This window comes from Cherax quadricarinatus, chromosome 58 (genome assembly GCF_038502225.1).
Source record: "Cherax quadricarinatus isolate ZL_2023a chromosome 58, ASM3850222v1, whole genome shotgun sequence".
NCBI lineage: Eukaryota > Metazoa > Arthropoda > Malacostraca > Decapoda > Parastacidae > Cherax > Cherax quadricarinatus.
The window spans coordinates 3,395,753-3,422,142 of record NC_091349.1 but is presented as its reverse complement, the minus strand read 5'-3'; the positions used below and the strand labels follow the sequence as shown (position 1 = coordinate 3,422,142).

The 26,390-nt window shown below is 42.7% G+C and overlaps 1 protein-coding gene across 2 annotated transcripts in view; it reads right to left on the bottom strand.

Moving 5' to 3' along the window:
* Window positions 1-8,489, bottom strand: part of LOC128697961 (dual specificity tyrosine-phosphorylation-regulated kinase 2) — a 387,141-nt gene extending 378,652 nt beyond the window's left edge. Inside the window, exon 1 of one of the 2 annotated variants that reach the window (XM_070097533.1) lies at window positions 7,000-8,489. In XM_070097533.1, the coding sequence (XP_069953634.1) occupies window positions 7,000-8,136 (1,137 nt within the window). In that variant the 5' untranslated portion in view covers window positions 8,137-8,489. The remainder of the gene's footprint in view (window positions 1-6,999) is intronic. The other variant, XM_053789948.2, reaches the window with a different exon arrangement.
* Between the last annotated feature and the right edge of the window lie 17,901 nt (window positions 8,490-26,390).

The following is a 26,390-nucleotide window of genomic DNA, read 5'->3' as shown; positions in this document are numbered from 1 at the left end:
ATGTAAACACAAGATGAATGTAAACACAAGATGAATGTAAACACAAGATGAACGTAAACACAAGATGAATGTAAACACAAGATGAACGTAAACACAAGATGAATGTAAACACAAGATGAACGTAAACACAAGATGAATAAAAACACAAGATGAACGTAAACACAAGATGAACGTAAACACAAGATGAATGTAAACACAAGATGAACGTAAACACAAGATGAACGTAAACACAAGATGAATAAAAACACAAGATGAACGTAAACACAAGATGAATGTAAACACAAGATGAACGTAAACACAAGATGAATGTAAACACAAGATAAACGTAAACACAAGATGAACGTAAACACAAGATGAATGTAAACACAAGATGAACGTAAACACAAGACGAATGTAAACACAAGATGAACGTAAACACAAGATGAACGTAAACACAAGATGAATGTAAACACAAGATGAACGTAAACACAAGATGAATGTAAACACAAGATGAACGTAAACACAAGATGAATAAAAACACAAGATGAACGTAAACACAAGATGAATGTAAACACAAGATGAACGTAAACACAAGATGAATGTAAACACAAGATGAACGTAAACACAAGATGAATGTAAACACAAGATGAACGTAAACACAAGATGAATAAAAACACAAGATGAACGTAAACACAAGATGAACGTAAACACAAGATGAATGTAAACACAAGATGAACGTAAACACAAGATGAACGTAAACACAAGATGAATAAAAACACAAGATGAACGTAAACACAAGATGAATGTAAACACAAGATGAACGTAAACACAAGATGAATGTAAACACAAGATGAACGTAAACACAAGATGAATGTAAACACAAGATGAACGTAAACACAAGATGAATAAAAACACAAGATGAACGTAAACACAAGATGAACGTAAACACAAGATGAATGTAAACACAAGATGAACGTAAACACAAGATGAATGTAAACACAAGATGAACGTAAACACAAGATGAATAAAAACACAAGATGAACGTAAACACAAGATGAATGTAAACACAAGATGAACGTAAACACAAGATGAACGTAAACACAAGATGAACGTAAACACAAGATGAATATAAACACAAGATGAATGTAAACACAAGATGACGGTAAACAAGTTCTAGGTAAACACAAGTTGTAGATAAACGTAAGTTCTAGGTTCAGAGTTTTGTTTCAGGTGTCCTGAGAACAGACACAAACACATGAAGTGTTACATTACGCAGATTAAACCTGTGAAAACCTGGTTCACAAATAACACATCTAGGAGGGAAAATCCTGACAATTCGGTCCGTCCTGAACCATTGTCAAGTCACAACTGAGCGAGAAAAAGTAGAGAAGACAAGAAGATATGTAGGCTTATTGGCGCATGCTCGGAAAGGAAAAGAAATGAAAGGAGAGGAAAGGACAAGAAACAAGAAATGGGAAAGTCAGCAGACTTTCCGGAAAGACAAATGAAACACAGAAGACAGGTCAGGAGGAAAGGAGAGGAGGAGGAGGAGGAGGAGGAGGCAAAGGTCAGATAAAGTCACAAGCGTTCTGAAGATCAGAGACTTTGACAATGTATTGGGAAAGGTAGTCACCTGCAGAAGCAACTAGACATGAGAGGAATGTATAGCAGTGGTATTCAATACTGACAAGATGATGAATTAAGACTATGGTGATCATCACCTGCTCCTAGGCTGAGGGACTGATTACCTCACCTTCCACTGTCTGCTTTATATATTTCTACAGCTATCATATTATGTCCAAGTAATGTATTGATAAAGCCACTGGATGGCGAAACGTCAACAGTTAAAGATCCCAGATGCTGCACGTGTCTAATTCATCAACAGGACTAAGATTCTTATTAGGAAAGTTTGTATAGGAACTGATTCAACAAGACAGCGTCTTCGAAGGGCACCTGCAGCAGAGGACCAGTTAATATGACGGCAGTGATCTGTCTCGTGACAGAAAAACACAATGTTAGAGTCGGGAAGGCCAACTTTTCTCTTTAGTTATTTTTTAAGTCTGTTAGAAAGAGAGTGGCGAGTTTCACCAAAGTATTAGAAGAACAAAAGAAGCAGGAAACACAGTAGGCACCGGAAGCATCAGAGACAGGAGGAAAAGTATAACTTAGGATACCCCAAAGGCATTTCTTTCAGTGATTATCTTTACTTTTGATGACTTTCAACATTTCTACTCCAGGAGCTTGGCTCTGGGTTAGGCTTGTCTGGTGCTTGCTTGGTCAACAAGGCTGTCGCTGCTGATGGCCCGCTGGCTCACATATCCATTAGTTTGGTTGATCTGGCACCTGGTGAAGATACTTGTCCAGTTTTATCTCGAAGACTTCTATACTTGTCCAAGCAGTGTTTCTCATATCTTCTGAAAATATGCTGAACAATCTGAGGCCACAGATGTTGATACAGTGTTCTCTTATTGTGCCCGTAACGCCCCTGTCCTTCACTGGGCTTATTTTGCACTTCTTCCCATATCTCTCACTCCAGTATATTATAACGTTATGGCAGTGTGCAAATTTGGGACCAGATCCTCAATTACTTTCCACTTATATATTATCACGTATCTCTCTGTCCTCTGCTCCAGTGAGTACATATTTAGGACTTTGAGGCATTCCCAGTAAATAAATCCTTTATTGGCTCTATGTGGGCTATAAATGATCCCTCTATTCTAACTCTAATATGTCTCCTACTCTAAACAGAGTGGTCAACACTGAACAATACTCTAAACGAGAGAGAACACTAGATTTGAAGTGTCATCACTGGCACTATTTTCCTTGTTTTGGAAGTTCTCATTATCTACCCCATCTCCCTCCTGGCTGTCGTGACATTTGTTTTACTGTGTTCTTTGAAAGAAAGATCAGCTGATATGATTACTCCCAGGTCTTTCACGTATTCCTTTCGTTCTATATGATGATCCTCTTGGATTTTGTATGCAGTGTCCCTTTTGAGTTCTTCATTCTTTCCATACCTAAGCAGCTGGAACTTATCATCACTAAACATCATGTTGTTCTCCACCGCCCACAGGAAAACCCTGCTTATATCTTCCTGCAATTTTGTTCGTGTCTTCTACCGAGGTGATTTTCATACCTATTTTTGGTATTATCTACAAGCAATGATACAAAACTGTGGCGAATGTTTTTATCTGTCTGTTATGAGGATGAGAAACAATAGAGGCGTTTCTCATTTTTTTTTCTCCAGTTTTTATTTATCACTTGAGAACGTCTCATTGGACTGGCTTCAAACTTTCCATACTCGTGTACTGTAACCAGGTTGATAAGACACATGTGCAACAGTTAGCTATCTTTATTTCAAAACGCTTCGCCTCCACAGTAGGCTTCTTCAGTCGAGTACAGAGGAGTTTATAGAAGCAGTAGATGTGTGGAGACGATGTAATCAGTCCATCACCCTTGCGGATGTAGTTTTGAGGTGGTCAGTCCCTCAGCCTGGAGAATAGTTTTGTTCCATAGTCTGGAGCAATGTGAAGTTTGAAGCGACAATAAAGAGACTTATATACTGTCAGGTGAGGTGTAGTCCACTAGTAGAAGAAAGAATGTAATCACTGAGAGGACAGCTCCCTCTCAGATCCATCCCTTCTCACTTGAAAAAGTTGTCGAAGTTGTTTTCTGTACCAGATACTGACAGTCTCTATCAGTCTCTGACAGTCTCTGTCAGTGCCTGACAGAGACTGTGTCAGTTTTATTAAACACACTGATATTGATTTCCATCACAAGTAGAATTTAAAAACACAGAAATATTTGTTTAGCCTCATAACAGTGAAGAAGCAGAACGGCCTGGAGTGAGAAGTGTCAGGATCCACACACAGCTTTAAGAACAGGAGAGACTGAATACAGTAATGACCGGTTGTGAGGCGGGGCCGGGAGCTGAGATTCGACTCATGCTGCCAAGAAAACATATGCAAACACACACACACACACACACACACACACACACACACACACACACACACACACACACACACACACACACACACACAAACAAAAAAACATACACACGCGCGCGCGCGCGCGCGCGCGCGCGCAGGAAAATCCATAAACACATACACATATGTAATTTTTTACATTTTGTGGCGTTATAATTTTATGATTATGTTAATGGTACACTTGGTTATCTTTATTGCTGAAAGATTCCGCCTGCAGCGCAGACTTCTTCAGTCAGTTTTTATACTGAAGGCATTGGAAGTAATTTTAAGGTGCTCAGTTCCTTGGCCTTCAATAACTGATAGATGTTCAGTCTATTTACGAGCCCAGTAGTAGAGGAGGCTGGGTTTATGTTACACGGGGATACCTTCCAGGGATCACTAAGGTAGAGGGGGCTGGGTTTATGTGGCACGGGGATACCTTCCAGGGATCACTAAGGTAGAGGGGGCTGGGTTTATGTGGCACGGGGATACCTTCCAGGGATCACTGAGGTAGAGGGGGCTGGGTTTGTGTGATACGGGGATATCTTCCAGGGATCACTGAGGTAGAGGGGGCTGAGTTTGTGTGACACGTGGATATCTTCCAGGGATCACCGAGGTAGAGGGGGCTGAGTTTGTGTGACACGTGAATATCTTCCAGGGATCACTGAGGTAGAGGGGGCTGGGTTTGTGTGACACGGGGATATCTTCCAGGGATCACTGAGGTAGAGGGGACTGGGTTTGTGTGACACGGGGATATCTTCCAGGGATCGTGCAGCGACAGTTATAATATTCATGGGGAAAGAGCAATATCTTAGGAGGATCGGTCATTACCTGGGGAATGGGAGGTAATCAAGCTTGATCCGAGGAATGGGATCAGTAGCTTCAATTAAAGACAATCTGCAGATGCTCAACATCTTCTTGGAGAACTTTGTGTAATTATCTAATTAACAACGATATGTCGGGTGTTGGAGATAACACACAGACACACACAACACAGACACAAGCAACACACATACAGACATACATACAGACAGACAGACAGACAGACACACACACACACACACACACACACACACACACACACACACACACACACACACACACACACACACACACACATGATAACGACATACAAAATACTGAGAGGAATTGACAAGGTGGACAAAGACAGGATGTTCCAGAGATTGGACACAGCAACAAGGGGACACAGTTGGAAGCTGAAGACACAGATGAATCACAGGGATGTTAGGAAGTATTTCTTCAGCCACAGAGTAGTCAGTAAGTGGAATAGTTTGGGAAGTGATGTAGTGGAGGCAGGATCCATACATAGCTTTAAGCAGAGGTATGATAAAGCTCACGGCTCAGGGAGAGTGACCTAGTAGCGATCAGTGAAGAGGCGGGGCCAGGAGCTCGGACTCGACCCCCGCAACCTCAACTAGGTGAGTACACACACACACACACACACACACACACACACACACACACACAACACAACACAACACAACACACACACACACACATACACAAAACACACAGACACACACACACAACACACAAAACACACACGAAAACACAAAACCCAAACACACACACAACACATGATTTTCCACGCACACATATAACAGATAAGGCTCACACATCCGTCCACTTGTCTTAAGCCACATGGCATAAACAAATCCACATGGCTGTTATATATATATACAAGCCACAGTGATCATACAGACCCTTATAACCCATATAAAAAGAATTTGTTAGGTTTAATTAAATTATTATTATTATTATAATCAAGGGGGAAGCGCTAAACCCGGAGGATTATACAGCACCTGGGGGGGGGGGGATGTGGAAGGCATTCAGGCTTAATTCGGGAAACTGGAGCACAGATCCAATTCCTTAAATCAAGAGCTCCTCACCAACATCAAGGAACCTTCCTTGAGGGGAGGTTTAATTAAAACCTACCGACTACACCAGGGTCATGAAAGCGGTGTATCATGTGTATACAAATAATGTAAGAATACCTTAATTACTGATAAATTAGTTACTGCAAATTGTTAATTGTATCTACACTAAGACATACCTCTCAGTGTGTATATCAGTAAATATACACTGACACGCCTCTCAGTGCATATATACTGAGACTTCTCTCTCGGTAAATGTACATAGAAAACACATCTCTAGGTGTACATACACTGAAACATTTAATTAATATTACTATCAGAAAATGTTGAATTACTTAAGACGGCTACTGGAGTCGTTAGAAGAGGACGGAGTGTGTCAATGTGACCGAAAGGGTCCGGATTCGTTTCCCAGGCAGGTTGGGACAGATAAGATAAGATACGATTTCGTTCGGATTTTTAACCCCGGAGGGTTAGCCACCCAGGATAACCCAAGAAAGTCAGTGCGTCACCGAGGACTGTCTAACTTATTTCCATTGGTGGCCTTAATCTTGTCCCCCAGGATGCGACCCACACCAGTCGACTAACACCCAGGTACCTATTTGCTGCTAGGTGAACAGGACAACAGGTGTAAGGAAACGTGTCGGAATGTTTCCACCCGCCGGGAATCGAACCCGGGCCCTCCGTGTGTGAAGCGGGAGCTTTAGCCACCAGGCCCCCTGCTCATCTACCCGTAAATAGGTACGTGAGTTAGTCGATTATTGTAGTTGGTATTTTGAACGTGAAGTAGACGTATGAGTACGTCTCCTTACACCTGCGTCCATGTTCACCTAGCAGCCAGTGAATTGATACCTTGTTTCATTTGACTGCTGTGGGTGGCAACCTGGATAACGACAACTATGGAAATCAAGGACCCCGCTGGAAATAAATCACTTTGACTTTACTGGTTTATTCTAGGTAATTTACACTTATGTTACGACGCAAGACAACTGTACGTAATTGTACTTAGTAAACTTACTTAAGCACTTGGCCTTAACAGTAAAATTACAAAAATCCACTTACTCTAATAACATTTTTCAGTATTACTAATTAAAATCTCTTCCCGACGAATGTAATATAATTAAGGTTAACAAAGTTAAGGATATCATTTTGTGAATTACCTTAATGCCACTGCGTCCCTGTTGTTTGAGGAGAACGTTTTCCGGCTTCATATCACAATGGATGATCTTGTTCTTGTAGAGAGCGTCCAGACACAGAAGCAGACTGTGGGCAAACTTCCGTACCAGCTGCAGGCTAAACCCCATGAACTTATTCTTCTTAATGAGCTCGTAGAGATTGATAGAGAGGAGCTCGAAGGTGATACAGGTATGGGAACGGAAGGTGAAGTGGTCGAACATGTGGATGATGTTCATGGTGTTGTCCTTGTCCTGCTTCCTGAGGTGTTCCAGGATGCGTATCTCCTCCTGCGCCTGCCTGTGGAATCGCTTCTCATTCCTGACGATCTTCAGAGCCACATGGAGGTGGCTCTTATGGTCGTAGGCCTTCACTACCTGCCCAAAGCTCCCCTTGCCTATGATTTTGAGCACTTCGTATCTGTACTGGATGTGGTCGTGAGGAATGTGCGCGTACGACCCTTGGTGGTCGTCGTAGCCATAGTTAGAGGAGATAGCTTGGTTCCCCGAGCCTATAATCCCGGGCCTCTTCTTCGCATTGGCGCCTATGAAGTAGATTTGTGGATAATTAAAAATTTCTTTATGTTCATAAGGGGTGAGTTTGTTCATATAATATTTCATAACCTGTTCGGGGGTCGCTACATAGGTCTTTGGTTGTCTGGTTGAGCCGTTTTTTAGGCTACTAGAGTCTGCTGAAGTAGGCCTAACTACCGGGAGGCTCGAGGAGTCGGCGCTGACTTGACTCGAAACAGAATTGGGCTGACCGTTCTGCTCTGAGTTGGAATTCGTGTCATCGAATTCGTAGAGCTGCGTGATAGACTGCGCCCCAGTGGTCTTCATGACGAGGGGTTTGAGGGGAGGTAAGTGGGTGCTGGTACCGCTGTCTAGGTAGGTGTTGGCGCCGGTGGTGGCGTTGGAAGTGGTGTTGGAGAGGGTGGTGGAGTCCCCGGGGGAGCTAGCACCGTTGATGTTGGCCAGTAGAGATCTGGTGCGGGATAAAGGCATGGCAAACACTGCACTACCTCCCAGCAGGCCTCCTACACCACCTCCTCCTCCGGCCAAGCCACCTCCAGGACCTCCAACGCTCCTGCACGCCGCCTCCCTATCTGTGGCCGCACATATCATAGCGCTGAGGCCGCCATCTCCTCCAACACCACGCACTGCACTAAAACACTCACAAGATGCACTCGACTTGCCCCTCCCGGCTCCACCAGGCCTTAACACATACCACTTTCTAAAGATATTGTATAATTATCCTCCAGGCTTCATTTGGGATTCTTTTAAATAACATTAAATTCATAAACACACCACGCCACCACACATCACCATCCACCAAGAGAACCTAGAAGAGACTCAGTTCATGAACGGTGAACAATGGAGACCACGTCAATGTCCTCTGACGTCATCATTCCTCCACCAATCGAAGCCCGTCGATCGCCTCTGACGACATAACTCTTCCACCAATCATAGTCAGCTCATGCCCTCTGACGTCACCACTTCTCCACCAGTCACAGCGCCACTATAGTGTTGCCATCGCTCCCTAATCCTCAACCTTTTTTTTTTTTTAACATTATCACCAACATTATCATCTCTGGCTCACGACACAAATTAAATATTAATCTACTTTGGTGACACGTCTGTGTTTTATCAGATATAAAAATGACTTCTTTATCAAAAGATTATATAGCCTTCAATGGTATTAAGTGGCACATGGTCCGTGTGTATAGTCTACAATATATAGGTCACACATATATATACCTTAACACACACCTATACACATCCACTGTCACATCAATACTGTCATATCAACCCTCATAAACACAGATGTATATGGAACCTTCAATCCTCAGTTCATGTCGTACGGTAAGCAATAAGTTTGTATAGCATATAGACCACGTGAGAGAAAATCATGTATAAATCCTATTGCTCTCCTATATACGTAATAAATCTTTATGTTACTTTGTTAGGTTTAACGCCTATCAACTGCACGATGGGCCATAAAGGTTGTATATTAACTAGCACACTAAAATCACGAATACTTAATGCCCTGTGCATATACGCAAATATACGTGAACTCCTGTGAATATACGCAGATATTACCTGGAGTTTACCTGGAGAGAGTTTCGGGGGTCAACGCCCCCGCGGCCCGGTCTGTGACCAGGCCTCCTGGTGGATCAGCGCCTGATTAACCAGGCTGTTGCTGCTGGCTGCACGCAAACCAACGTACGAGCCACAGCCCGGCTGATCAGGAACTGACTTTAGGTGCTTGTCCAGTGCCAGCTTGAAGACTGCCAGGGGTCTGTTGGTAATCCCCCTTATGTGTGCTGGGAGGCAGTTGAACAGTCTCGGGCCCCTGACACTTATTGTATGGTCTCTATATGGTCTCTAGATATAAACCTTTTATTAGCACACAGGTGTGTATATCTCGGGCATATACACAGGTGTACACTTCTATCTCTGTCTATACATATAGATGCACACCTGTCAATACATTATATATATATATATATATATATATATATATATATATATATATATATATATATATATATATATATATAAACACATGTTGCAATACTGCAACAATAAAGTTTTATAAAGCTTAATCCAGAATAACCCAGTAAAGCCATCACGTGACTTAATTCCGTTATAAGTTTTTTTTACCTTAACAAATTATATAACCAAACCTCTCTCTCTCTCTCTCTCTCTCTCTCTCTCTCTCTCTCTCTCTCTCTCTCTCTCTCTCTCTCTCTCTCTCTCTCTCTCTCTCTCTCTCTCTCTCTCTCTCTCTCTCTCTCTCTCTCTCTCTCTCTCTCTCTCCTCTCGTAAGCAGCTAAAACAAAGAAGAAACAGCAGTCTTCACTTAGATAAGCCATATACCTGTGTCAGCGTAGCTACTGACTTAAAACAAAAACATTTTTTATGGTGAATTAAGGAGAGGATATAACTAAAATGCCACAAAAGTATTCAACTTATTCGCAGTCCTTAATAATTGAACAAAAGTATTCTATTATTTTTATTAAAGAACGACATATACTAAAAATATATAAGACGGATAGTTAATAGAAACACTAAAGCCGTCGTAAACAAATTTATTAAATATTCAAATACCTTCAGACGTGTTGAAAATGTTATAAATTACCGAAAAGTTGATATCGTCCAGACCCTGGAACTCTTTTCCATTATTATTATTATTATTATTATTATTATTATTATTATTATTATTATTATCATAATAATCAAGGAGAAGCGCTAAACCCGTAGGATTATACACCGCCTGTGGGGGTATGTGGAAGGTATTCAGGTTTAAGTCAGGGAACTGGAGCACAGATCCAATTCCCTAGATCAAGAGCCCTTCACCAGCATCAAGGAACCTTCCCTTGAGAGGGAACTCTTCAGGCTGAGTGACTGTCTACCTCACATACTTATTCTCCAATGTTGATGTACCGATAACATCATCTTTATTCCATTACTACTACTGCCTTTGTATTTGACTGAGGAAGCCTACTGTGTAGGCGAAACGTTTCGTCAATAAAGATTCCCAACTGTTGCACATGTCTTAATCTACATCTTCATACACCCTGCCAACGTTTCGTTGCCTCACACACTTCCATCATCAGTACTAAAACAACGAGAACAACTGATCTACATCAATAATGTTTCCTCTAATTAAGGTTATTAAATTCAAAATATATCTAGAGTAATTGTTCTCATGGAGCACTGATGATGAAGTGTAAGTTTATTCAGGCATAGGTACACATAAACATAGTTACATAGATTATCATATATAGTAGTATGTGTGTAGATTACATAGAATAACCCCCAAAATTCAAAATGACTTATTTCCACTGGGCTTCTGGAAGTAAGTGTGACGCTCGAAACGTTTCCATGACATATAAAGATATTTGAATATTAAACGACGTTTACCCCGGCTTTAGTGTTTCTATTTATCTTAGATTCCCACGAGGAAAGTCTCTATCTAAAAATGCATATCATATATTCCCCATAATTGCCAAAGAGTCACCAATGTTTACATTACATCTGGTACGAACAGCAAAACTGTACGTTTTTGTACGATAAAAACGTCACCTGTTGATATGATAATCATCGTACATGAGCAGGCATGTGACGTCACGCCGGGGGGAAGAGGAGGCGGAGGCGGGGGAAGAGGAGGCGCGCGCAGTCAGACTCTCACGGATGCCATATGGCTGAGACTACGCCAGGACCGTGAGCTTTAGTGTGTAATACCGTATTGACCACTTCTCCACCTCATGTCTTCCATTACAATATTTCACAAACAGCTGACTAGTCTGGTCGATGTGTGGAGCGCGCTCACTACTCACCTTGATATGTGGCACGCGCTTAATTGCCAAAGTCGTGTTGCACTGTGTTCAGTGTACCCTAGTGAAGCACCAGGACTACAATTTAGTGTTAATATTATGTATGTTGTGTCGAGTGTGTGCGTACTCACCTAGTTGAGGTTGCAGGGGTCGAGTCCTAGCTCCTGGCCCCGCCTCTTCACTGGTCGCTACTAGGAGTGTGTGTGTGTGTGTGTGTGTGTGTGTGTGTGTGTGTGTGTGTGTGTGTGTGTGTGTGTGTGTGTGTGTGTGTGTACTCGCCTAGTTGTGGTTGCAAGGGTCGATTCACAGCTCCTGGCCCCGCCTCTTCACTGGTGTGTGCGTGCGCACGCTCACTTTTGGTGGTTGCAGGGGTGGGGTCACAGCTCTTGCCCCGGCCTCTTCGTGTGTGGAGAGAGAATATTCATGCCATTACAAAGCCTAGCATCTCCTAGGTGATGGGTCGCGTAACCAGAAGGCTGCAGGCATTTCCTCTCTGGATCGCAACTCTGGTAAATTAAGCTGGTCATTCTTGAGGTCCTTGATTTTTGTGAGGTGTTTGTCACCCAACTTTCAGAAACCTGAGTGCACAGTAAGTTTATTCAGGTATACACACACACACACACACAAAAACAGTTACATTGATTACCATACATAACAGCAATTGTGTGGAGAACCTAGAATAGCCCAGAAAGTCAGAGAGTGACTTATTTCCACTGGAGTCCTTGAAACTTGTCCTACACGGGTGGCCCCGTGGCCTGGTGGCTAAAGCTCCCGCTTCACACACGGAGGGCCCGGGTTCGATTCCCGGCGGGTGGAAACATTCCGACACGTTTCCTTACACCTGTTCACCTAGCAGCAAATAGGTACCTGGGTGTTAGTCGACTGGTGTGGGTCGCATCCTGGGGGACAAGATTAAGGACCCCAATGGAAATAAGTTAGACAGTCCTCGGTGACGCACTGACTTTCTTGGGTTATCCTGGGTGGCTAACCCTCCGGGGTTAAAAATCCGAACGAAATCTTATCTTATCTTACGATGGTATTCTGACGAAGTTATGACATGATAAAGATAATACTGACTTTGCAAAAGCCTTCGACAAGTGTGACCATGGCGTAATAGCGCACAAAATGCGTGCTAAAGAAATAACAGGAAAAGTCGGTCGATGGATCTATAATTTCCTCACTAACAGAACACAGAGAGTAGTAGTCAACAGAGTAAAGTCCGAGGCGGCTACGGTGAAAAGCTCTGTTCCACAAGGCACAGTACTCGCTCCCATCTTGTTCCTCATCCTTATATCCGACATAGACAAGGATGTCAGCCACAGCACCGTGTCTTCCTTTGCAGATGACACCCGAATCTGCATGACAGTGTCTTCCATTGCAGACACTGCAAGGCTCCAGGGGGACATCAACCAAATCTTTCAGTGGGCTGCAGAAAACAATATGAAATTCAACGATGAGAAATTTCAATTACTCAGATATGGTAAACACGAGGAAATTAAATCTTCATCAGAGTACAAAACAAATTCTGGCCACAAAATAGAGCGAAACACCAACGTCAAAGACCTGGGAGTGATCATGTCGGAGGATCTCACCTTCAAGGACCATAACATTGTATCAATCGCATCTGCTAGAAAAATGACAGGATGGATAATGAGAACCTTCAAAACTAGGGATGCCAAGCCCATGATGACACTCTTCAGGTCACTTGTTCGATCTAGGCTGGAATATTGCTGCACACTAACAGCACCTTTCAAGGCAGGTGAAATTGCTGACCTAGAAAATGTACAGAGAACCTTCACGGCGCGCATAACGGAGATAAAACACCTCAGTTACTGGGAGAGCTTGAGGTTCCTAAACCTGTATTCCCTGGAACGCAGGCGGGAGAGATACATGATTATATACACCTGGAAAATCCTAGAGAGACTAGTACCGAACTTGCACACGAAAATCACTCACTACGAAAGCAAAAGACTTGGCAGACGATGCACCATCCCCCCAATGAAAAGCAGGGGTGTCACTAGCACGTTAAGAGACCATACAATAAGTGTCAGGGGCCCGAGACTGTTCAACTGCCTCCCAGCATACATAAGGAGGATTACCAACAGACCCCTGGCAGTCTTCAAGCTGGCACTGGACAAACACCTAAAGTCGGTTCCTGACCAGCCTGGCTGTGGCTCGTACGTTGGTTTGCGTGCAGCCAGCAGCAACAGCCTGGTTGATCAGGCTCTGATCCACCAGGAGGCCTGGTCACAGACCGGGCCGCGGGGGCGTTGACCCCCGGAACTCTCTCCAGGTAAACTCCAGGTGATCTATATTTCCACAAAGTACAATACACATTTAACTTAAGAATAATTAACATTACAGACAGTTTACAGAAACCCTCTGTTTATACAGAGCATTTCGGCGCAGACTTAAAATTAACTTATAACTTATGGATAATTAAGTTGGTGTACGAGAATACTACAGTTCGCAATCTTGGACATTAACGCTGGTTTATGATTATGACATCGTGTAAATTTTTTGTAAAACAATTTGTTAAAACGTTTGTTGTGATTATTAAACTGTTCAAAAACAAAAACTACAAATGCTACTCTATATTTCATTATTACTATAGTGGACATATAATATTTCGAAGGACTAAAAAAGGCATAGCATCTGGAGTTTATCTGCATCGCGGGCAAAACTAAACCTATACTGAAAATGTACATATTATTATTTTTATTCTCTAAAGGTTCGAGACACAGTATTAGTAGGAACTTAAGAACAGATCAAAGTTATAGATTAATTCATAGAAAAATCACAATAAAAATATTATAGTCTAGTTTACCAGGGCGAGATGTACTAGGTTACTTAAAATATAATGATAAAAGTATACATTCAGTGAGAATTATTTTTGAAGCTATATTTGATAGAAGGGATCGTAGCTTACAATATATGAGAGTTGGAAGAAAAAAAGTGAAAATAGTAGAACAAAGATAGGATTGAGTGAAATACCTGGAGTTTACCTGGAGAGAGTTTCGGGGGTCAACGCCCCCGCGGCCCGGTCTGAGACCAGGCCTCCTGGTGGATCAGAGCCTGATCAACCAGGCTGTTGCTGCTGGCTGCACGCAAACCAACATACGAGCCACAGCCCGGCTGATCCGGAACTGACTTTAGGTGCTTGTCCAGTGCCAGCTTGAAGACTGCCAGGGGTCTGTTGGTAATCCCCCTTATGTGTGCTGGGAGGCAGTTGAACAGTCTCGGGCCCCTGACACTTATTGTATGGTCTCTTAACGTGCTAGTGACACCCCTGCTTTTCATTGGGGGCATGGTGCATCGTCTGCCAAGTCTTTTGCTTTCGTAGTGAGTGATTTTCGTGTGCAAGTTCGGTACTAGTCCCTCTAGGATTTTCCAGGTGTATATAATCATGTATCTCTCCCTCCTGCGTTCCAGGGAATACAGGTTTAGAAACCTCAAGCGCTCCCAGTAATTGAGGTGTTTTATCTCCGTTATGCGCGCCGTGAAAGTTCTCTGTACATTTTCTAGGTCGGCAATTTCACCTGCCTTGAAAGGTGCTGTTAGTGTGCAGCAATATTCCAGCCTAGATAGAACAAGTGACCTGAAGAGTGTCATCATGGGCTTGGCCTCCCTAGTTTTGAAGGTTCTCATTATCCATCCTGTCATTTTTCTAGCAGATGCGATTGATACAATGTTATGGTCCTTGAAGGTGAGATCCTCCGACATAATCACTCCCAGGTCTTTGACGTTGGTGTTTCGCTCTATTTTGTGGCCAGAATTTGTTTTGTAATCTGATGAAGATTTAATTTCCTCATGTTTACCATATCTGAGTAATTGAAATTTCTCATCGTTGAATTTCATATTGTTTTCTGCAGCCCACTGAAAGATTTGGTTGATGTCCGCCTGGAGCCTTGCAGTGTCTGCAATGGAAGACACTGTCATGCAGATTCGGGTGTCATCTGCAAAGGAAGACACGGTGCTGTGGCTGACATCCTTGTCTATGTCGGATATGAGGATGAGGAACAAGATGGGAGCTAGTACTGTGCCTTGTGGAACAGAGCTTTTCACCGTAGCTGCCTCGGACTTTACTCTGTTGACGACTACTCTCTGTGTTCTGTTAGTGAGGAAATTATAGATCCATCGACCGACTTTTCCTGTTATTCCTTTAGCGCGCATTTTGTGCGCTATTACGCCATGGTCACACTTGTCGAAGGCTTTTGCAAAGTCTGTATATATTACATCTGCATTCTTTTTGTCTTCTAGTGCATTTAGGACCTTGTCGTAGTGATCCAGTAGTTGAGACAGACAGGAGCGACCTGTTCTAAACCCATGTTGCCCTGGGTTGTGTAACTGATGGGTTTCTAGATGGGTGGTGATCTTGCTTCTTAGGACCCTTTCAAAGATTTTTATGATATGGGATGTTAGTGCTATTGGTCTGTAGTTCTTTGCTGTTGCTTTACTGCCCCCTTTGTGGAGTGGGGCTATGTCTGTTGTTTTTAGTAACTGAGGGACGACCCCCGTGTCCATGCTCCCTCTCCATAGGATGGAAAAGGCTCGTGATAGGGGCTTCTTGCAGTTCTTGATGAACACGGAGTTCCATGAGTCTGGCCCTGGGGCAGAGTGCATGGGCATGTCATTTATCGCCTGTTCGAAGTCATTTGGCGTCAGGATAACATCGGATAGGCTTGTGTTAATCAAATTTTGTGGCTCTCTCATAAAAAATTCATTTTGATCTTCGACTCTCAGTCTGGTTAGCGGCTTGCTAAAAACTGAGTCATATTGGGACTTGAGTAGCTCACTCATTTCCTTGCTGTCATCTGTGTAGGACCCATCTTGTTTAAGTAGGGGCCCAATACTGGACGTTGTTCTCGATTTTGATTTGGCATAGGAGAAGAAATACTTTGGGTTTCTTTCGATTTCATTTATGGCTTTTAGTTCTTCCCGCGATTCCTGACTCCTAAAGGATTCTTTTAGCTTAAGTTCGATGCTTGCTATTTCTCTGACCAGTGTCTCCCTGCGCATTTCAGATATATTGACCTCTTTTAGCCGCTCTGTTATTCTTTTCCGTCGCCTGTAAAGGGAGCGCCTCTCTCTTTCTATTTTACATCTACTCCTCCTTTTTCTTAGAGGAATAAGCCTTGTGCATACATCGAGTGCCACCGAGTTAATCTGTTCTAGGCATAAGTTTGGGTCTGTGTTGCTTAGTATATCTTCCCAGCTTATATCGGTTAGGACTTGGTTTACTTGGTCCCACTTTATGTTTTTGTTATTGAAGTTGAATTTGGTGAATGCTCCCTCTGTGTAACTGTATTTGTGTATACCTGAATAAACTTACCTACCATCCTGTGGTGGTAACACAGGAGCATAACCATCCTGTGGATGGTAACACAGGAACATAACCATCCTGTGGTAACACAGGAGCATAACCATCCTGTGGATGGTAAAACAGGACCATAACCATGATTTTTTATTTTTTAGCTGACACACGTGTAATTTTACCTTATTCCTAGTAATGACCCTCGTATTGTAGATAGTCTTAATGACCCTCGTGTAGTAGTCTTTTTAGTATGATAATAAGATGTTATCTTTATTATAGAATAATAAGAAAATATTATAACCTTTATATTATAATAATAAGGTAAAAGGACCCCAATGGAAATAAGTCACTCTGACTTTTTTGGGTTATCCCAGGTTCTCTACACATATGCTGCTATGTATGATAATCTGTGTAACTGTATTTGTGTATACCTGAATAAACTTACCTACCATCCTGTGGATGGTAACACAGGAACATAACCATCCTGTGGATGGTAACACAGTGACCGTGATACCTCAAAGGCGGTGAGACCAGACATCTCTCCATGGGTCCTTAGAGAGGGGGCAGAGATGCAGTGTATGCCACCAACCACAATTTTCAACACATTCATTGAAACTGGGAAACTACCTGAGATATGGAAGACGGCAAATGTAGTCCCCATTTTTAAGAAAGGGGACAGAAACGAAGCACTAAACTATAGACCAATGTCACTGACGTGTATAGTATGCAAAGTCATGGAGATTATCAGTAAAATGAGGAGCACCTGGAACGGAGCTAAGATTATGAACGACAACCAGCACGGATTCATGGAAGGTAAATCCTGCATCACAAACCTACTGGAGTTTTATGACAAGGTAACAGAAGTAAGACACGAGAGGGTTGGGTTGATTACATTTTCTTGGACTGCAAGAAGGCCCTTGACACAGTTCCTCACAAGAGATTAGTGCGGAAACTAGAGGATCAGGCACATATAACAGGAAGGGCACCGCAATGGATCAGAGAATACCTGACAGGGAGGCAACAACGAGTCATGGTACGTGATGAGATATTACAGTGGGCGCTTGTGACGAGCGGGGTCCCACGGGGGTCAGTCCTAGGACCAGTGCTATTTTTGGTATATGTGAATGACATGATGGAAGGGATAGACTCAGAAGTGTCCCTGTTCGCAGATGATGTGAAGTTAATGAGGAGAATTAAATCAGATGAGGATCAGGCAGGACTACACAGAGACCTGGATAGGCTGGACACCTGGTCCAGCAACTGGCTTCTCGAATTTAATCCCGCCAAATGCAAAGTCATGAAGATCGGGGAAGGGCAAAGAAGACCGCAGAGTATAGGCTAGGTGGCCAATGACTGCAAACCTCACTCAAGGAGAAAGATCTTGGGGTGAGTATAATGCCGAGCACATCTCCGGAAGCACACATCAACCAGATAACTGTTACAGAAAAAAAAACACAGAATGTGAGTGCCTGGCAAACCTGAGAATCGCGTTCCGATACCTCAGTACGAAATCGTTGAAGACTGCACACCGTGTACGTCAGGCTCATACTGGAGTATGCAGCACCAGTTTGGAACTCACACCTGGTCAAGCACGTCAAGAAATTAGAGAAGGTACCAAGGTTTGCAACAAGGCTAGCTCCAAAGCTAAGGGGAACGTCCTACGAAGAAAGGTTAAGGGAAATCGGCCTGACGACAATGGAGGACAGGAGGGTTAGGGAAGACATGATAACAGCATACAAAATACTGCGAGAAATAAATAAGGTGGACAGGGACAGGATGTTCCAGAGAGAAGGACACAGAAACAAGGGGTCACAATTGGAAGTTGAAGACTCGGAAGAGTCAAACGGATGTTAGGAAGTATTTCTTCGGTCACAAAGTTGTCAGGAAGTGGAATAGCCTAGCAAGTTATGTAGTGGAGGCAGGAACTATACATAGTTTTAAGACGAAGTATGATAAAGTTCATGGAGCAGGGAGAGAGAGGACCTAGCAGCGACCAGTGAAGGGGCCTGGAGTTTACCTGGAGAGAGTTCCGGGGGTCAACGCCCCCGCGGCCCGGTCTGTGACCAGGCCTCCTGGTGGATCAGAGCCTGATCAACCAGGCTGTTACTGCTGGCTACAAGCAAACCAACGTACGAGTCACAGCCCGGCTGGTCAGGTACCGACTTTAGGTGCTTGTCCAGTGCCAGCTTGAAGACTGCCAGGGGTCTATTGGTAATCCCCCTTATGTATGCTGGGAGGCAGTTGAACAGTCTCGGGCCCCTGGCACTTATTGTATGGTTTCTTAACGTGCTAGTGACACCCCTGCTTTTCATTGGGGGGATGTTGCATCGTTTGCCAAGTCTTTTGCTTTCGTTGTGAGTGATTTTCGTGTGCAAGTTCGGTACTAATCCCTCTAGGATTTTCCAGGTGTATATAATCATGTATCTCTCCCGCCTGCATTCCAGGGAATACAGGTTCAGGAACTTCAAGTGCTCCCAGTAATTGAGGTGTTTTATCTCCGTTATGCGCACCGTGAAGGTTCTCTGTACATTTTCTAGCCTGGTGGCTAAAGCTCCCGCTTCACACACGGAGGGCCCGGGTTCGATTCCCGGCGGGTGGAAACATTCGACACGTTTCCTTACACCTGTTATCCTGTTCACCTAGCAGCAAATAGGTACCTGGGTGTTAGTCGACTGGTGTGGGTCGCATCCTGGGGGACAAGATTAAGGACCCCAATGGAAATAAGTTAGACAGTCCTCGATGACGCACTTACTTTCTTGGGTTATCCTGGGTGGCTAACCCTCCGGGGTTAAAAATCCGAACGAAATCTTATCTTAATCTTAAATCTTACCTCGAAAGGTGCTGCTAGTGTGCAGCAATATTCCAGCCTAGATAGAACAAGTGACCTAAAGAGTGTCATCATGGGCTTGGCCTCCCTAGTTTTGAAGGTTCTCATTATCCATCCTGTCATTTTTCTAGCAGCTACGATTGATACAATGTTATGGTCCTTGAAGGTGAGATCCTCTGACATGATCACTCCCAGGTCTTTGACGTTGGTGTTCCGCTCTATTTTGTGGCCAGAATTTGTTTTGTACTCTGATAAGTTTTAATTTCCCCGTGTTTACCATATCTGAGTAATTGAAATTTCTCATCGTTGAACTTCATATTGTTTTCTGCAGCCCACTGAAAGATTTGGTTGATGTCCGCCTGGAGCCTTGCAGTGTCTGCAATGGAAGACACTGTCATGCAGATTCGGGTGTCATCTGCAAAGGAAGACACGGTGCTGTGGCTGATGTCAGTATAGCTACTGAATCCCCTTACATGTGTTGTATAGCTTAGCTGAGTATTATAAAACCATCCATGTGTTTATATAGAAGATCCTTACTAGGCCTAGTGACTGTATGACGTCACAGGATGCGCATGAGTGAGTGGGACGCGCTACCTCGCTCTCACTCCACGCTTAGACATACAACAGGCAAGAAGGCAGGCTGGGCCCCTTCCCTTACCACAGTCTGACAATATATAACGTTACCATCCATAAGTGTGTTTATCTTCAACCATCATATCTCCTTCCGAACCCCCACGACACTGACATCCTTGTCTATGTCAGATATGAGGATGAGAAACAAGATGGGAGCGAGTACTGTGCCTTGTGGAACAGAGCTTTTCACCGTAGCTGCCTCGGACTTGACTCTGTTAACTACTACTCTTTGTGTTCTGTTTGTGTGAGCTGAGTCTCGACCCCTGCAATTACAATTAGATGAGTACAGGAACATAACCATCCTGTGGATGGTAACACAGGAACATAACCATCCTGTGGATGGTAACACAGGAAGATAACCATCCTGTGGATGGTAACACAGGAAGATAACCATCCTGTGGATGGTAACACAGGAACATAACCATCATGTGGATGGTAACACAGGAACATAACCATCCTGTGGATGGTGACACAGGAAGATAACCATCCTGTGGATGGTAACACAGGAACATAACCATCCTGTGGATGGTAACACAGGAACATAACCATCCTGTGGATGGTAACACAGGAACATAACCATCATGTGGATGGTAACACGGGAACATAACCATCCTGTGGATGGTGACACAGGTACATAACCATCCTGTTAGTTTAATATGTTTATTATGCACCCCATACCCATCCTGTGGGCGGTAGTCAAAAGATTACAGAGGTACATAATGGGTCCTGGGACTAGGCTCCAAAGTTTTGATAGTGAGCAAGTTAAAAAGGTAATGAACTCCAGGTAGATATGGTCACACTCATGACAAGTTACAAAGGTATTTACAGATTACAGAGCTACATAATGGGTCCAGGGACTGGGCTCCAAAGTTTTGATAGGTGAACAAGGTACAAAGGTAATGAACTCGCAATTTACAAAGGTAATGAACTCCAGGTAGGTCTAGTCACAATCATGACAAGTTACAAAGGTATTTACAGATTACAGAGCTACATAATGGGTCCAGGGACTGGGCTCCAAAGTTTTGATAGGTGAACAAGGTACAAAGGTAATGAACTCAAAAGTTATAAAGGTAATCCTGTGGATGGTAACAAGAACATAAACGTCCTGTGGACGGTAACATGTCAAACTGCCAGAGGTAATAGTACCCAAGCCTATGTCTGGCTACCACAACATTGGTCAATGTTTACAATGTAAATATGCTTATCGACTTTTCATGTAATCATAATAAACTATATCTGCTCAGAATTCTAACTGCATTCCTTCCACATTCAGATTCATTATTTACTTCTCTCCAAATATTATTCCTAATGCTAGACACACATAAACCAAAATTAAATTCAGCCTTATCCTTCAGGTACTTTCTTTAACCAATTATATTAACTCTTATCACGTAAGAATAATTCAGTATGTAATAACCTCCATAAGTTCAACGCACGTGTCAACGAGTAAGTGTTCATCCAGTGTTAACAGAATAGTAATGATCAAGGAGTCAAACTCATTGTCAAGATAAGATTTCGTTCGGATTTTTAACCCCGGAGGGTTAGCCACCCAGGATAACCCAAGAAAGTCAGTGCGTCATCGAGGACTGTCTAACTTATTTCCATTGGGGGTCCTTAATCTTGTCCCCCAGGATGCGACCCACACCAGTCGACTAACACCCAGGTACCTATTTGCTGCTAGGTGAACAGGACAATAGGTGTAAGGAAACGTGTCGAAATGTTTCCACCCGCCGGGAATCGAACCCGGGCCCTCCGTGTGTGAAGCGGGAGCTTTAGCCACCAGGCCACCGGGCCATGTCATGAGGTAATTACAGCGATTCACTTCATCAAGGGTAAGTCATTTAATATAATTGCATGTTTTCACAACCATTTGGATCTGTGTTTATATGCTAGATTTATATTAAGATTTATGGTGACAGTGTCTGGTTCATTTCTGAACTTTTTTAATCCCCAATAATAATAATAATAATAATAATAATAATAATAATAATAATAATAATAATAATATTATTATTATTATTATTATTATTATTATTATTATTATTATTATTATTATTATTATTATTCCTTAGGTGACATCAATGACATACTATATAGAAAGCCCCTGGTTATGCAAGAGCATTTCGGGCAAATTAAGTTAATCATGTTCCCCAGGATGCGACCCACACCAGTCGGCTAACACAAAGGTACCTACTTGCTGCTAAATGGGACAGCAGGTGTAAGGAAATACACTTTCTGCATGCACAGCTAAATGTCACCCATCTCTGCACATACATTGTATCATGCAGAAATAAGATTATTATTATTATTATTATTATTATTATTATTATTATTATTATTAGTAGTAGTAGTAGTAGTAGTAGTAGTAGTAGTAGTAGTAGTAGTAGTTGGGGGTTGTAGCCAGAAATAGCAAATAGGGAGGAGAGGCCGGAATGAAAAGAGTGAGGAGGTAAAGAAGGATGGAGAAAAGATGGGGAGAAAAATATTATATAGAATGAAATTGAAGGGAAATGGAAGGTATAATTCGCGTGTACATGTGTTCCACCAAAAACTAACAAAAACACCCACATACACAACCTAATATAGAGTCCTTCCTCCCTCTCCTTTATCCTTGTATCCCAGGAGGCTACGGCAGCAGTGATAAGGTATCTGATACTCTCCCTGCGAGCCCCGTGAGGGCGGGGATTGTAGCTAGGCCTGGGGACACTTGGTCCCAATTATTCTTATAATCAAGGGGGAAGCGCTAAACCCGGAGGATTATACAGCGCCTGGGGGGGGATGTGGAAGGCATTCAGGCTTAATTTGGGGAACTGGAGCACAGATTCAATTCCCTAAATCAAGAGCCCCTCACCAACATCAAGGAACCTTCCTTGAGGGGACTTTATCCCAAAGATGAGGGAGTACTTGTCCCTCCTCCCATGGGAGACTTAGGTCTCGAGACACTCCCCATATAGGGAGCCAAGGCCGGGTCACCACTATTGGAAAAGGCCCGGGCCGGGAGAATACCGGAGAATAATAATAAAAAAAAAGGTATCTGATTCTCTCTTGGGGGTTTCTTAAGGGTTTGAGTACTCCGTCAGTCAGGACCAGATCTTCTTCCCTTATCCTCCTGATCCCACTCTCTTTTCTTGTCTTTACGGATTCCCTCCTCTTCCATAAGTTGAGCGGAGATGGGTGGAAGGTAAAGGGAGACGGGAGGAAAGAAGGGAGAGAGAATGGCGGGGAGGAGACGAGCGGAAGAAAGGCAGAGGAACGGTTATAATAAAAGAAAGCGCTAAACCGACAAGGATCATGCAGCACAGGAAAGAAAAGCGGAGTATAGAAGAGAGGTGGAGAGGAAGAAAGGCAAGAGGAAGCAGATATGAATAGGCTTTCCTTTTTATATCTTCTCATTTTCCATCGTCTTCCATTGATTTCCGTTTTCTTTCAATTTTTATCTTTCATTCCATTTTCTCTAATCTTTCCATTTCCTTTCACATTCATATGTATAAAGTAATAAGTTATCACAAGTTATATACACTGATGGATCTAAACAGGAGTCTTCTGGCAGGGCTGCATCTGCTCTTGTTGCCACCTCCCTAGTTAAGAACCATAATAAATTTGTTGAGTTAGGCATAAGAATTAACAACTGGGCGTCTACACTGCAAACTGAATTGTTTGCAATCCTAATGGCGCTAAAGCTAACCTATGACACTGAGCTTGACTCTATCATCATTACTGATTCTATGTCATTATTGAAGGCTCTTGACTCGTATAATGACTCCAATAACATGCTCATTGGAGAAGCCAGGTATAGATACTCAAAAATTAGGGACAAAGGAATTAATGTACAGTTGCTATGGATCCCATCACACATTGTATTACTCCTTCATGATAAAGTTGATATGTTAGCCAAGAAGAGTACCCAGAAGGAGAATGTAGAATATAACTTTGGTATAACTGTGTCTAGCATTAGGAATAATATTAAGAGAGAAGTAAATGAAAATGATTGTTATAGGAATGCAGTTAGAAGACTGAGTAGATCTATAACCCACTATGATAACATGAACGTAGATAAGTATGTTTATGGAGCAACTTGCAATGTGAACAGACTGACTGATGTTGTAGTGGCCAGGCTTAGGCTTGGTTACAAGTACTTCTGGCAGTTTGGGAGACACACAGATGATGATCAAACTAAATGTAAATTATGTGATCAGGCATATGGTCACTCTCTTGAACACTATGTGCTTAATTGTCCACTTATTGAGGAATACAGAGACAGACAGTATAATAACCTATGTGACATGTCAAGATATCTTATTAATGAAAATAAGATACCAGATATACTAAGCAAATTTCCTAAATTTGCTTGTAACAGATAAGTGAACTATAGATATGTAGATATAAATCCATATGTATTCCTGTTAACCCTTTGGGGCCTAGTTCCTAGGCCTTTTGTGTATCCATATGCTCATCTTTGGTGGCCCGGTGGCCTGGTGGCTAAAGCTCCCGCTTCACACACGGAGGGCCCGGGTTCGATTCCCGGCGGGTGGAAACATTTCGACACGTTTCCTTACACCTGTTGTCCTGTTCACCTAGCAGCAAATAGGTACCTGGGTGTTAGTCGACTGGTGTGGGTCGCATCCTGGGGGACAAGATTAAGGACCCCAATGGAAATAAGTTAGACAGTCCTCGATGACGCACTGACTTTCTTGGGTTATCCTGGGTGGCTAACCCTCCGGGGTTAAAAATCCGAACGAAATCTTATCTTATCTTCCTGGGCCTTTTGTGTATCCATATGCTCCCCCATATCCATCCACAGGATGGATATGGGGTGCACAATAAACTAGCCACTACCATCCACAGGATGGATATGGGGTGCACAATAAACTAGCCACTACCATCCACAGGATGGATATGGGGTGCACAATAAACTAGCCACTACCATCCACAGGATGGATATGGGGTGCACAATAAACTAGCCACTACCATCCACAGGATGGATATGGGGTGCACAATAAACTAGCCACTTCGGTGGCAAAATCTAAAAATCTAATCTTTCACATCTCGTTGTCTCTTATATCCTTTCGTTTCCGGTAAACATTCGCTAAATACTGATTGATTTGGGCTGTGAAAAATATTTTTAATTTGTTTAGACTGGAAAACGTTGCTTTTATGCATTTTAGCGAGTAACGTCGCGATGAGGAGGAACTAGTAGGCTAATATCGCCTAGATGCATTGTTATAATCATGGGGAGCGCTAAACCCGTAGGATTATACAGCGCGTGTGGGGGGATGGGAGGCGTTCAGGGTTAATTCAGGGAACTGAAGCATAGATCCAGTTCCCTAGATCAAGAGCCCCTTACCAGCGTCAAGGAACCTCCCTTAAGGGGTCCCTAGATGCAAATACTTATTTTTAGTAAGCTTATTCAGGTACAGGTATACATTAATACGGTTACATAAATTTTCATACATAGCAGCATGTGTATATTACCTAGGATAACCCAAAAAAGTCAGATAAAGTTGACTTATTTCCATTGGGGTCCCTTTCCTAATTCAAATTAGTCGCTAAACCCGAAGGGGAATACAGTAATTTTTCGATCATGTACACTGAAAATCACATTAAAAACTATTTCTTTTATTTTTTTAAGCATCTTATAATTTTTACCCCCCCCCCCGACAACAATCCTGGCTGGGTCACTGATTTTGACTTGATAATAAACATATAAAAAAGTACTTTTTTAAACTTCAACCAACCTAACGTAGCAACGGTATATACATGCACTATGTACTAATATTAATTTTGAAAGTGGTGGAGTGGTAAGCCAGTGGAAGGCCTCGGTCATGTGACCAGAAGCGGGTCATCATGTAACTAAGACCGGCGTCGGGAAACACCTGTCATCTTTCCTGACGAATCTAACCTAACTTAACTTAATGTAACTTAAATAAACACACCCAAACTAACCCATTAAGAAAAGTAACACTGGTACTCACACCATAGTTGTAACACACGTTCTCCTCCATTAAAGTTGATCTACATAACAAGGAACTCTTTATAAAGTAATTTATACATGTCACTAATTTCAACTAAATTTCAACTATATACTGTATACCACTTAATAAAGTTGTTTGTAAGACACGAATATTACACTCAGGTGATATTACTCTGATGTTGGTATTATTGGAACTGTTTACTTACTGCTGAATGAATGCTAACCATTGATTAGCCAGGGAAATATTTTACCAAATACAGTGGTACCTCGAATTTCGAACAGCTCCCAACTGGA